The sequence below is a fragment of the Eurosta solidaginis genome, chromosome 2 (genome assembly GCF_040869045.1).
Source record: "Eurosta solidaginis isolate ZX-2024a chromosome 2, ASM4086904v1, whole genome shotgun sequence".
Taxonomy (NCBI): domain Eukaryota; kingdom Metazoa; phylum Arthropoda; class Insecta; order Diptera; family Tephritidae; genus Eurosta; species Eurosta solidaginis.
The window spans coordinates 296,199,328-296,214,506 of NC_090320.1; the positions used below are offsets into that span (position 1 = coordinate 296,199,328).

Below are 15,179 nucleotides of genomic sequence, written 5' to 3' on the forward strand. Positions count from 1 at the left end.
AAAGTTTTTTTTTTGAACCTAAATAAGAAAATAAGTCATTAAACTTTACCACTTTTAAGTTCAATTTCTTACAATTCGTCACTCATCTCAAATGGATTACACAAATCTCGCAATATTTGCCTTTTCATTCTCGCCTGGCAATTTTCGTATGCGTTACTTTCCAACTCCATAAATAAAGCCGTGGCTATTGATTCCTTTATAATAGACAGCTATAATTTGTGTATGTTCGTTTGGTCCAATTATATGCCAAAGCAAGCTGCCGGCGTAGAGGAAGGTGAAGCGAAAACGTAAACAATCCTTGCGGAAAGAATAAATAAACCTTTATAAAATATTTTAGGCCAATGCAATGAAATTAGCATCATTAAAATTCAGAAAATGTCAACTATATTCGTGCAGGAATCCGTTTTAACAAAATTTGGTGGCCACGGCAGGGAATTGGCCAAAAGAACGACAAAAACACACTTATAATTATGAAAACACTTCACTCAAAAAAATATAACACTGCGGCAATATATTCTATTGCTTTTTTTTGTACAAAATGGCGTGGATAATAAAATATAAACGTTTTTCAGTGTTTTTTACAAATTTTCTTTAATTTATTTTGTTCCAATGTTCACATTCCGTACCAACAGCTGATTTCGAAAAATCATTTGCTCTTCCTCTTCTCTTTACGATTCCGTCGTAATGCAGAATACCAAACTTCGATTAAAGCGGAGCGTAGAACGGGAACGTAATCGAAATGCAGAATAGGGGTGAATTATAATAATTAAATGGATAATTAACAACTTAAGACAATTTGAATATAACCTGGCGTGGTGCCATGAAAACACCAGCTTACAAAGCACATAGTTAAATACAAATAGCAAGCTGCTACACATGGTTCTGGCCAGTTGGTATTACCATTGTGTACTAGTGGAGCCAAAATTACTTACATACTTTGGAAAGTTAATCCAGAAATTAATCATTTTATGCATTGGACAATAACCTGGAACTGGGACTTTCAAAGATAAGAAGGTCCTCCTCCATGCAATCAAATCTCGAAAAAAAATAAAAATTTGAATAAATTTATATTTGCACTTGAATTTTTGACTATCATATCATAATGATCCTTTACAGAAAGACTTATTTAAAATACGACCAAGAATTTTAATAGAATTGACTTGAGATACAGTAATACCATTAACCACAACATTAACATCCTTTTACAACCTTTACTAATACGCATAAATTTAGTTTTAGAAGCATTGAAAGATAAATTTAAAGAACATAAATTTGCAAATTCATTTATGTTGAAGATTTGAATTAGCATTTTCAAATTTGTTACCAGCAGATAAAATAAAGAAATCATCAGCAAATTGAAAAATAGAAGTATTACAGTCATTTAAATCATGAAATTTAGCACTGTATATGTTAAATAAAATAGGAGATAAACAACTACCCTGTGGTAAACCATTAAAAATTTCAACAACATCATTATTAATTTTAAGACTTCTGAAATCTAAGAAGTTAATAATCCAATTAATATAGCCTATCTCAATATCAAACTCAAAAAATAAATTTTTAAGAATACTAATATCGACACAATTAGAGGCATTACTAAAAACAGTCGAACAAAGAATAATATTTATACTCAGCTGAGCAGAGCTCACAGAGTATATTAACTTTGTTCGCATAACGGTAATCCGTAACGGCATAAACTAATCGAGATAGATATAGACTACTATATAGCAAAATGATCTTGGCGAAAAAAGAAATTCATTTAGCCATGTCCGTCCGTCCGTCCGTAAACACAACTTGAGTAAATATTGAGGTATCTTGCTTAAATTTCGTACGTGGGTTCTTGGGCGCTCATCTCAGATCGCTATTTAAAATGAATGAAATCGGACAACAACCACGCCCACATTTTCGATATCGAAATTTTCGAAAAACCGAAAAAGTGCGATAATTCATTACCAAAGACGGATAAAGCGATGAAACTTGGTAGGTGCGTTGACCTTATGACGCAAAATAGAAAATTAGTAAAACTTTGGACAATGGGCGTGGCACCGCCCACTTTTAAAAGAAGGTAATTTAAAAGTTTTGCAAGCTGTAATTTGGCAGTCGTTGAAGATATCATGATGAAATTTGGCAGGCACGTTACTGCTATTACTATATGTGCGCTAAATAAAAATTAACAAAATCGGATAACCAACACGCCCACTTTAAAAAAAAAAAATTTTTTAAGTCAAATTTTAACAAAAAATTTAATATCTTTATAGTATATACGTAAATTATGTCAACATTCAACTCCAGTAATGATATGGTGCAACAAAATACAAAAATAAAAGAAAATTTCGAAATGGGCGTGGCTCCGCCTTTTTCATTTAATTCGTCTAGAATACTTTTAATGCTATAAGTCGAACAAAAATTTACCAATCCTTGAAAATTTGGTAGGGACATAGATTCTATGACGATAACTTTTTTCTGTGAAAATGGGTGAAATCGGTTGAAGCCACGCCCAGTTTTTATACTCAGTGGACCTTGTCCTTCCGCTCGGCCGTTAACACGATAACTTGAGCAAAAATTGATATATCTTTACTAAACTTAGTTCATACTTATCTGAACTCACTTTATCTTGGTATAAAAAATGGCCGAAATCCGACTATGACCACGCCCACTTTTCCGATATCGAAAATTGCGAAAAATGAAAAAAATTCCATAATTCTATACCAAATATGAAAAAAGAAACATGGTAATTGGATTCGTTTGTTGACGCAAAATATAACTTTAGAAAAAACTTAGTAGAAGAAAATGAAAAAGTTCTGCAGGGCGAAATCAAAAGCCTTTGGAATCTTGGCCGGAATACTGTTCGTGGTATTACATATATAAATAAATTAGCGGTACCCGACAGATGATGTTCTGGGTCACCCTGGTCCACATTTTCATCGATATCTCGAAAGCGCCTTCACATATACAACTAAGGGCCACTCCCGTTTAAAACCCTCATTGTATTTCATCATTAATACCTTTAACTTGATACCCATATCGTACAAACGCATTCTACACCCCTGGTCCACCTCTATGGCGATATCTAGAAAAGGCGTCCACCTATAGAACTAAGGCCCACTCCCTTTTAAAATACTCTTTAATACCTTCCATTTGAAACCCAGGTCATACAAGCACATTCCAGGGTTACCCTAGGTTCATTTTGCTAAATGGTGATTTTCCCTTATTTTGTCTCCAAAGCTCTCAGCTGAGTAGGTAATGTTCGGTTACACCCGAACTTAGCCTTCCTTAATTGTTTTATTTTGACTTTTGAATATACTTATTTGATGAAGAATATGATTAATACACATTGTTGCTGACTTATTTTTTCTATAAGCAAAATAAGTACTTGGAAATTTAGAATTTACCTCAAGAAAATTATATATTTTATTTTTAACACAAGCATTAATTATTTTAAGGGGAACAGAAATGAGAGCTATAGGTCTAAAATTACGAAAATCACTAGTATCTTTATCTTTTTCTGGAATAGGGACTATTTTAATGTTTCTCCAATTATCTGGAATATTATTACTGAGAAAAATATTCGAAAGTGCAGTTTTAAAATTATTTAAAGTGTTATCAGAAAAAGCTTTAATAGGTAATTCTATCTAAACCAGCAGCAGAATCTCTAGTTTTCTTATTTAAAACATCAAAAATATTATCATAAGAAAAAGCCAAATCGATATCAATTTCAACACATTCATTTAAAGGCATACTCACAGAATTTTGAGGCACTTGATCTTTTAACATATTCAAAAAACTTAAATTATTATCATTACACCATACAGAGTTTCTATTAACACTGAAATCACCACTTAATGATTTAACAAAACGCCAAGCACTTTTACCAATACCTTTATTAATGTCATCAATTTTACTATTACTTAGCTTTTTTAACAACCTTTTTCCAATTTTTTTGCTGTTGAATCAACTCATCAAAATTTGATGGACTAGGAATAAGTTTAACTTTCTTATAAGCAATTATTAAAAATCTAAAAGCTTTAGCAGTTTCATCAGTCCACCAAGCCTTTGGAATTTTCAAATGACTAACTGTATAAGTAGCACAATTAATTTCATTATTTATTTTACTTTCAAAATCATCTATATTAAAATCAATTTCAAGCTTACTAAGGGAATTTAAAAGTTTGTTACTAGCCAAAAATATATTCAAGTTATTTGTAGCAATATTACTTTCAATTATAATTGGCATATGATGACTACCACCAATTCTTATACTATCAACAAAAAATTTGAAGTTTATATTACTATTTGAAAAAGCAAGATCCAGAACAGAGCCAGCAGTTGATTTAAAATCTTTAAAAAAAGTAAAGTTGCCATCATTCAGAATTTGAAATGAAGATTGTTGAATTAAATCAAAAAGATGATTACCTCTTGAGTTATTAATATTTTCTCCCCAACCAATATATCTAGAATTGAAATCACCAACAATAAGAACATTTCTATAGCTTTCCAAAAAACCAATGAGTCTATTTAATTCATTAACAAAATCAGAAACACAAATGCTAGGCGGAAAATAAGCAGTACAAATAATTAAATTATGATTTAAATTTAAAGTTTGTATTATAAGAACATCATAAGCAGGAGTGAAGTTAATTCTTTTAAATCTAATAAATTTTTTAATTAGAAAAGCAACACCACCATAACCATCCTGTCTAAATTTTTTAATTGAATTATAGTTAATAAAATGTCTGTCATTATTTAATCTAGAGTGAAAATTTTCATTCAAAGATGTAATATCAATATCATTATTATTAATATAATATTCAATATAATCAGCATTGGCTTTAAGCGATTGGCAATTATATTGTAAGACCCTCATTTAAAAGGATTATGATTTGATAATAATTTTATTTTATTCTCGTCACAATTAGCTAAAACACTATCACATTTTGATTTTAATTTAAAAAAGTCATTCATTAATGAAGAATTTTGATTTTCAAGAGTTATTTTTTGAGTAAAAAGAATAAATTCTGAAAGAAGTTTCTCTAACTCTGAAACAATACCTTTTTGATATTCAAAAGTATTGTAAACTGGAATACTTTTTGATGAATTTGATCTATTATTTCTTGGCACATTTATTTTTGAATTTATAAAATTAACCCTTTCATCAAATGTTTTGGAAAACATATGAGATAAGACAGGAAGCACCTGAAAGTCATTCCGGGGACCTATTTTATACTATAATACTTACTTGAAATGCTGCTCTATATAAGTATCGGCATAGTTAAGTAAATCTACACATCCATGTATATCAGCAAATTCACGTATTCCCAAACAATTACTCGCATCCAATTGGGTTTGTAAGTAGTCGCAACATGCTTCACGCACATCAATTAACTGCAATAAATTGGCAGCTGTCAATAATACTTGCACATTATCCTCGTTAACTTCCACAGTTGATGTGTAAACATATTCGATAAGTAATTCGAGCGCACGATGATCAACACCCTGTAATGTGATACGGCCTTGACGTGATTCCTCAAAGCCGGTGAACATGGCATAAAAGTATGGGCTGCACGACGCGAGTACCATTTTGTGTGCAGGAATCTCAATACCATCAGCAACCAATGTTACATCACAAAGTAAGTTTTGCCTACAATGATATAGAGGAGTGAGACGGTTGTTGTTGTTATAGCGAGTGAGATGGATATGATGTTCCGGCAAATGCAGCAAAACCATTTCTCAGGACCGGGGTCAGGAGACGGACCTGGATTGGGTTCGATACCTTCCCGGAGCAGGAGAGTATGGCGTAGTCCCGCTGCTGGGAGGATGACAATTTGTGGGAGGGACACAACAAATGGGGTTACACTGAAATGACAGTCCTTGATCGGGAAAAATCCCGAGTCGCTCCGGTACATAGGACCGACTGCCTTGGGATATGATGTTGCAGTTCTAGAACTATGTAAACATTATCTGGTTACTAACATCAGCCGTGCTCAGACACAGAGAACCTAAGAGAGGGCACCCAACATGCTTATAGTTTGTGTACTTTCAACAAAGGGTGGATAATTCATTAGTACTTGCTTTTTATCCTCAGTTTCATCCTCAAGCCGAGTTAATGTTTTTGCTTTACATGCAATTCAGTATTCCACCAAGCGAAACTCTCTTGTAATGTAGGCTAATTTCAAATTAAAGCCTCACAATAATTATGTGCTTCCCAACGTTGTATTTATTTTTAGATATTTAATCGCAATTTCTATGTGTAAAAGTGCATATCTTCATATTGCCGCTGGGCGTAGTAGTCAAGTTCAAGGTATTTAAATATGCATATAGGAGCATCAATATTTGTTGTGCATATATACATACAATTGTACTAAATTTAATATTATCTTTGGCCTCGATCAAGTTCAAATAAGCTAAGCTTACAAATATCAGCTTCAAATATTTGTGTTATTGCATGTTTTTATGGATGCACGACAGCCGCCGTGGTGTGGTGGTAACGTGCTCCGCTCTTCGAGAGTACTGGGTTCAACTACCAGGGCGAAATGATATTAAAAATTTTGAAAAAAGCTTTTTTAATTATAAATACGTTTTTCTAATCGGGGTCGCCCTTGGGCAGTGATTTGGTAAACACTCGGAGTGTATTTCTGTCATGAAAAGCTTCTCAGTGAAAACTCATCTGCTCTGCAGATGTCGTTCGGAGTCGGCATAAAACATGTACTTCCGGGCCCGCCAATTTTTAGGTAAAATTAAGAAGATCACGACGCAAATTGGAAGAAAGCTCGGCCTTAACCTCTTCAGAGATAATTTTTTTTTAATAAACAATTAGGATAATTTTTTTTTTTTAACTCGTGTATGTATATCTAATAATCATCGCATTTGCATATATGAATAAGCAAAATATATATTAGGGTACTCTAAAAAGGCTGAAGCATTATGCATTAAGCATTAGTATTAAGAAATATGGGTTTAATGGTGCAGAAACACCATGTCTTTTTTACATTTAGTATTTCAGGTTCGAACTTGGAAATGGAAAAAGTGCGTTTTATTTAGTTTTGCATAGTAATTAGGGTAAATAGGTAAAATTTTATCATATACTTAGCCATCATCAAATATATTATTTCTAGCTGCTGTTTTTATGTGCGGATCCCTTTTTCGCTCTTATTTGGAATACAAATCTATAAATAAAGATTTGGTTGTAAAGATGGAGATTTGGGCTATTAACGAGTTTGGGCAATTTTGGTCGCAGTGCTTCATTTTAGTTATATATTATTAAAATAATTTGTTTAAATAAACGATTGTGAGCTCACAAAGAAAACTATTTGTACTATGGCACTATTGTGAATATTTGCACTGCATTTGCAATACAGCTGATTTCTGTTGATATTTGACAAGAGACTTTTATATACATACATACGTTCATAAAACATTCCTACATAAAACTTTCATTATTTTGATGGTGACATCGTAGCCGCATATAAGCAAATAAGAACAGCTGATTTCTGTTGATTTTTGATTTGAAACTTTTAAAACCGTTTAAGTTAAATACCTACATACATACATACGTGGTAAGTCGTTAAATTTGTATTTTGCGTGAGATCGATTTATTTATTTGGGACGAAGTATCTATGGTTCGTAAAGTTGCAATTACTATTGTTAACAAACTTTTAAAAGACATCATGAATGTTAATTTGCCATTTGGGGGAAAAATATTTGTATTTGGATGTCTTCCCGTTGTTAGACATGCGACCAGAACTTCACTTATTGAAAATTGTATAAAACGCTCACCGTTGGGGGCAAAAGTAAGAATTCGACGATTAATCCAAAATATGCGAGCAAATAATGACCATGCGTTTAAAAACAGGTTGCTCAAAATAGGAAATGGCGACTTAGAAATTCAATCAAATATATCCGAAGATACGATTAAAATACATGGAAAATACTACATTGATCATAATAACCTCACTGCTTTCGTTCAACAGCTATTTTATGTCCAAAAAAATTACGATTGCTCCACTTTAAATGAGTTTATTGTATCTAATTTATTGTCAGATGAGAGTAGAGTTGAGAAAGATGAAACTCATAATGTTCAGTGTTATCCAACTGATTTTCTTAATTCCTTAAATCCTTCCGTCAATTGCGCAACGGTGTGGGAAATTTTATATTAAAGTTTCATTTTAACCTAATGAACACCAAGGATTACTCTATGTGCGTTTGGGTACTCCTTAAACATAAATCCATATTCTGATTAGCCTAAGAAAACTCACAAATATCATTTTTATTAATGCCCAAAGTTGATAGTACTATAGTCAAAGATATCTCATGTAAATTTTGGTCCCAATGCAGACGTTTGAAGGTGTCTTCATAAATTAGACTCAATTTGGCTCCTGCCCGACATGCCATAATCGGCTTTTAATAGAGATCATTTACGTGGATTAAATTATACCACAGTATTGCCATTTGAAGGGTTGAGACTAAAAAACTTATTTTTAAGGAAGGCCCTAATGTACACGAAATGTATGTGTGTAAATTGTCTACTGCTATAAGTTGTGTCTAATGCTTATCATGAGGAAATCCTATTTCCTATATGAAAATTGATGTTCTGCTTTATTAAGCAAACTCGATCATTTCTAATATAGTACAGACCGACGTTAAAAGGCAAACCTAAACAAGATTTTCTGCTAGCGCTTGATATGTAAATGGCATACCGTAAACCAGCCACCAACCAGACAAGTTATGCAAAGTGAAATTAAAAGCTAGACGTATATAGTTTAACAAACCAACAAAACTAGAAATGATTGGGACGCCCAAGTGTTTGAGACGCGCGTCGACAGCTGGTATTTATTGTCGACATCAACTGCCGGCTTTGTTGCCTTTTATTCATATTAGGCAGCAATCAAGCAACTAAGCTGTAAGGGAATTTTAATGATAACATAAATAATGCATGAAAAGTATGTATTAATATGCGTATTTTTTTGGCAAATGTTGTCTACCTTGAATATAAAAATATATACACAAGCAAGTGCAAAATAAAACAAGTAAGGAAGGCTAAGTTCGGGTGTAACCGAACATTACATACTCAGTTGAGAGCTATGGAGACAAAATAAGGAAAATCACCATGTAGGAAAATGAACCTAGGGTAACCCTGGAATGTGGTTGTATGACATGTGTATCAAATGGAAGGTATTAAAGAGTATTTTAAGAGAGAGTAGGCCATAGTTCTATGGATGGACGCCATTTAGGGATATCGCCATAAAGGTGGACCAGGGGTGACTCTAGAATATGTTTGTACGATATGGGTATCAAATGAAAGCTGTTAATGAGTATTTTGAAAAGCAGTGATCCTTAGTTCCATAGGTGGACGCCGTTTCGAGATATCGCCATAAAGGTGGACCAGGGGTGTCTCTAGTTGTACGATATGGGAATCAAATGAAAGGTGTTACTGAGCATTTTAAGAGGGAGTGGGCATTAGGTCTATAGGTGCACGCCTTTTCGAAATGTCGCCATTAGGGTGGGCCAGGGGTGACTCTAGAATGTGTTTGTATGATATGGGTATCAAATGAAAGATGGTAATGAGTTTTTTAAAAGGGAGTAATCCTTAGTTCTATAGGTGGACGCCTTTTCGAGATATCGCCATAAAGGTGGACCAAGGGTGACTCTAGAATGTTTGTACGATATGGGTATCAAACGAAAGGTGCTACTGAGCATTTTAAGAGGAAGTGGGCATTAGGTCTATAGGTGGACGCCTTTTCGAGGTATCGTCATTAGGGTGGGCCAGGGGTGACTCTAGAATGTGTTTGTACGATATGGGTATCAAACGAAAGGTGTTACTGATCATTTTAAGAGGGAGTGGGCATTAGGTCTATAGGTGGACGCCTTTTCGAGATATCGCCATTAGGGTGGGCCAGGGGTGACTCTAGAATGTTTGTACGATATGGGTATCAAACGAAAGGTGTTACTGATCATTTTAATAGGGAGTGGGCATTAGGTCTATAGGTGGACTCCTTTTCGAGATATCGCCATTAGGGTGGGCCAGGGGTGCCTCTAGAATGTTTTTGTACGATATGGGTATCAAATGAAAGGTGGTAATGAGTATTTTAAAAGGGAGTAATCCTTAGTTCTATAGGTGGACGCCTTTTCGAGATATCGCCATAAAGGTGGACCAAGGGTGACTCTAGAATGTTTGTACGATATGGATATCAAACGAAAGGTGTTACTGAGCATTTTAAGAGGGAGTGGGCATTAGGTCTATAGGTGGACGCCTTTTCGAGATATCGCCATTAGGGTGGGCCAGGGTGACTCTAGAATGTTTGTACGATATGGGTATCAAACGAAAGGTGTTACTGAGCATTTTAAGAGGGAGTGAGCATTAGGTCTATAGGTGGACGCCTTTTCGAGATATCGCCATTAGGGTGGGCCAGGGTGACTCTAGAATGTGTTTGCACGATATGGGTATCAAATGAAAGGTGGTAATGAGTATTTTAAAAGGGAGTAATCCTTAGTTCTATAGGTGGACGCCTTTTCGAGATATCGCCATAAAGGTGGACCAAGGGTTACTGAGCATTTTAAGAGGGAGTGGGCATTAGGTCTATATGTGGACGCCTTTTCGATATATCGCCATTAGGGTGGGCCAGGGGTGACTCTAGAATGTTTGTACGATATGGGTATCAAACGAAAGGTGTTACTGAGCATTTTAAGAGGGAGTGGGCATTAGGTCTATAGGTGGACGCCTTTTCGAGATATCGCCATTAGGGTGGGCCAGGGTGACTCTAGAATGTGTTTGTACGATATGGGTATCAAATGAAAGGTGGTAATGAGTATTTTAAAAGGGAGTAATCCTTAGTTCTATAGGCGGACGCCTTTTCGAGATATCGCCATTAGGGTGGGCCAGGGGTGACTCTAGAATTTTTGTACGATATGGGTATCAAACGAAAGGTGTTACTGAGCATTTTAAGAGGGAGTGGGCATTAGGTCTATAGGTGGACGCCTTTTCGAGATATCGCCATTAGGGTGGGCCAGGGTGATTCTAGAATGTGTTTGTACGATATGGATATCAAACTAAAAGTATTAATGAGGGTTTTAACAGCGAGTGGCCCTTAGATGTATATGTGAAGGCGTTCTCGCGATATCGACCAAAATGTGGACCAGGTGATCCAGAAAATCATCTGTCGGGTACTGCTAATTTATTTATATATGCAATACCACTAACAGTATTCCTGCCAAGATTCCAAGGGCTGTTGATTTCGCCTTGTAGAACTTTTTCATTTTCTTCTACTTAATATCGTAGGTGTCACACCCATTTTACAAAGTTTTTTCCAAAGTTATATTTTGCGTCAATAAACCAATCCAGTTACCATGTTTCATCCCTTTTTTCGTAGTTGGTATAGAATTATGGCATTTTTTTCATTTTTCGTAATTTTCGATATCGATAAAGTGGGCGTGGTTAAGGTCGGATTTCGGCCATTTTTTATACCAAGATAAAGTGAGTTCAGGTAAGTACGTGGGCTAAGTTTAGTAAAGATATATCGATTTTTGCTCAAGTTATTGTGTTAACGGCCGAGCGGAAGGACAGACGGTGGACTGTGTATAAAAACTGGGCGTGGCTTCCACCGATTTCGCCCATTTTCACAGAGAACAGTTACCGTCACAGAATCTATGCCCCTACCAAATTTGAGAAGGATTGGTATATTTTTGTTCGACTTATGGCATTAAAAGTATTCTAGACAAACTAAATGAAAATGGGCGGAGCCACACCCATTTTGAAATTTTCTTTTATTTTTGGATTTTGTTGCATCATATCATTACTGGAGTTGAATTTTGACTTAATTTACTTATATACAGTAAAGATATTAACTTTTTTGTTAAAATTTGAATTTAAAAAAATTTTTTTTTAAAAAGTGGGCGTGTTCTTCATCCAATTTTGCTAATTTTTATTTAGCACATATGTAGTAATAGTAGTAACGTTCCTGCCAAATTTCATCATGATATCTTCAACGACTGCCAAATTACAGCTTGCAAAACTTTTAAATTACCTTCTTGTAAAAGTGGGCGGTGCCACGCCCATTGTCCAAAATCTTACTAGTTTTCTATTCTGCGTCATAACGTCAACCCATCTACCAAGTTTCAGCGCTTTAACCGCCTTTGGAAATGAATTATCGCATTTTTTCGGTTTTTCGAAATTTTCGATATCGAAAAAGTGGGCGTGGTTATAGTCCGATATCGTTCATTTTAAATAGCGATCTGAGATGAGTGCTCAGGAACCTACATACCAAATTTCATCAAGATACCTCAAAATTTACTCAAGTTATCGTGTTAACGGACGGACGGACGGACGGACGGACGGACGGACGGACGGACGGACGGACGGACGGACGGACATGGCTCAATCAAATTTTTTTTCGATCCTGATTATTTTGATATATGGAAGTCTATATCTATCTCGATTCCTTTATATATGTACAACCAACCGTTATCCAATCAAACTTAATATACTCTGTGAGCTCTGCTCAACTGAGTATAAACACAAATATATATGTACTACATAGGTACTAAGTATATGTACATATAAGCACTTACTTGCGCATTTCGTTCATGGCCTCGAATGAGCGTGCGGTGTGTTGCTCATTGTGATATTGTCCCACTGTGCGATCCTTGCTATTTGGGCGCTGAATATGTTTTTGGGAACTTTCATCTAATGAATTTTGACTTGCATATCGTAGAAGACAACTATTTGTTGTTGTTTTCATATATTGAACAATTTGTAGAAAACGCAGATCAAAAAAGGAAAAACAAAAAATTTTGTGTGTATAACTAGATGTGCATTTGATAGAAACGTTGTAGTACTTTACCTGCCGCGGTCCATGCTACCTTCAGCAGCTGGATTTTGCATGCCATTAGCATGGTTACCTGCAGCACCGCCACCGCCAATTCCATCTCCGCTAGAACCACCTACACCTGAACTTGCTCCACCCGTTGGCTGATTGTGTCCCAAATTGCTCATAATGCCCAGCGTGTATTTGGTTAGCAGCGCACTCAACGATATCATGCACCAACAAAACCCTCACTTTCTTAATTCCACTGGTTGTGGGCCGCAAAAGCGGTTTATTTAATTAAACAATTTTGTTTTTAAAATGCAACTTATTTATTTTTTCAAGCAAATACACAAAAAACTCAGACTGACACAAAGAAAAAGCAGTTGATATACACTTTAGTGCTACCTTACTGAACGAATACTACAACAGCTGATCTTAACAGGGTCACGCAAATATTTCAATATAACAAACTAAAGGCGCGTTTGTATAGAACGCTGTGAACTGTGCTTCGCTTTGATATATGAGTTCAATGATGCTGCACATTGTATTACTATGGCGATAACGCTGGAAATGACTTTTTTTTATCTTATTTTCATATCTGATTCCCAGTACCTCAGCGTGCAGCCCAGTACGCTGTGATTGTAGCAGTAAATCAAAACAATTCTTTCATCGACTTATATAGCAGGTCCTCTGTTTTCTTCAATTTATTATTCGGCCATGTTTGTTTGTCTGTCCTACAAGAGTTTAACGAGTACCAATAGTAGATAAGGATCTTTTGGAACTGGTTATATATTTTTTTATGATTATTTCGACCCCTTTGTAGCGTGCAGTAATGTCTGTGCCTCAATGTTAATGAGAACAACAACATATAAGAGTGTGATGTTTGACGACCTTGGCCGATGCGATTGGGGCGTTGAGCCTTGTGAGTGCTATTTGACTGCATGAGTAAGTGGAGTAAATTTCACTTACTGTTAAGGGAAGAGTTTAAGTTATGAAGATGATTTTATCTCTTTTCCAGCTGTGCGGAATAGGATAGAATGACATTAGTTCTATCCACATTTCCCAGGCAAGGATATATATGTAGGCATACCAAGCTTAGGTATCGTTACCTAGGTGACACTATCAGATCGGAGAGAAATTTTATTGTCCCTATCAATAATCAAATCCAACACTCCATCATAGCACTGTCTGGAGGACATACTTCGACCATGACGTATTATCTCTTCGTTATGGGGTTCTTAGGATAGAATTCTGTTGAGTTTAGAGGAGCTGTCTTCAACCCACCAGCAGGAGGAATATCAAGACCCGACCTTAGCTATGTTTATAGCTTTCTGAGCTCAATATTGGTTGAGAAATGTATCTATCTTAAGTGATCCAAAAGATTTTTATTTTGTGTTATATAAACCTACATATATACCACAAATAACATACAGAAAATTGCGCATTGCGCATGTAACCAAAAGATAAGCTGTTTTTTATGGGCAATTCATACGACGATTTCCTTTAGCTCTTGTTTTTTCTCTCTTTCTTTCATTCGCTCAAGCAGTCAACGACTGACGTAAATGCGCAGAACGAAGCAATTTTGAACTCGTGAATTGCGAAATCTGTGTAGGTGATTTGTGCATATATATAATATTGTAACGAATTTGCTGCAAATCCTCTTATTTGCCCTTTTGCTAAGTTCGAATCACTAAATTGTTGAATAAATAACTCCAATATTGAAGAATGGAAAAATGGCCTTTATTAAAGTACTTCACAATCACACGTATACTTTGCTACTCGCTGGCTTAATAACCAAACTGATTGATAACTCAAAAGAAACTCTACTATTGGCCGCCAGATCGCGTGCTTAATCAAACTGATTGATAGCTCAACTCAAACTGAATTACAGCGCTTCTACATATGTCGGCTTTTATACTCTTTGGTTTCCTCGTTCGCCTCTTCTAGACGCTTCCAGAATCTACTAGTCCAGTATCTCTCAAACTTCTCAGCTGTAACTACAATTGCACGATTTTATAGCTTCTCTCATACCCCATGCTTGGATGTGTGAGCGACACTTCCACAATTATAATTGCCTACATTTAGGAGCATCTCAAATAAGATGTCTGCATATGGTTGTGCCTTGCTTCTCAGCTGCGTGTACCTATGTACATACATATGTGTAGACATAATGATTGATTCGTTTATGTAGATATATAATGATTGAATTATTGATGTGAATGTTTGTAGTTTACAGTCTCTCGCGCACACATAGGCGTAAATGCATCTGTGTGTGACATCTCTCGGCTGCCTTATATATGTGTATACATGATTTGATTATTGACGTAAATACTGCTTAGCATGGCCTTAGTGATGGTACAGCTTAGTGATGCTAATATCCGT

At 35.4% G+C, this 15,179-nt stretch overlaps 1 protein-coding gene across 2 annotated transcripts in view; it reads right to left on the reverse strand.

Moving 5' to 3' along the window:
- Positions 1-13,182, reverse strand: part of kel (kelch protein) — a 28,175-nt gene extending 14,993 nt beyond the window's left edge. For both annotated transcript variants that reach the window (XM_067768635.1, XM_067768636.1), the window contains exons 1-3: positions 12,834-13,182; positions 12,562-12,711; positions 5,237-5,638 (exon numbers count right to left, since the gene is read on the reverse strand). In XM_067768635.1, the coding sequence (XP_067624736.1) occupies positions 5,237-5,638; positions 12,562-12,711; positions 12,834-13,030 (749 nt within the window). In that variant the 5' untranslated portion in view covers positions 13,031-13,182. The remainder of the gene's footprint in view (positions 1-5,236; positions 5,639-12,561; positions 12,712-12,833) is intronic.
- Between the last annotated feature and the right edge of the window lie 1,997 nt (positions 13,183-15,179).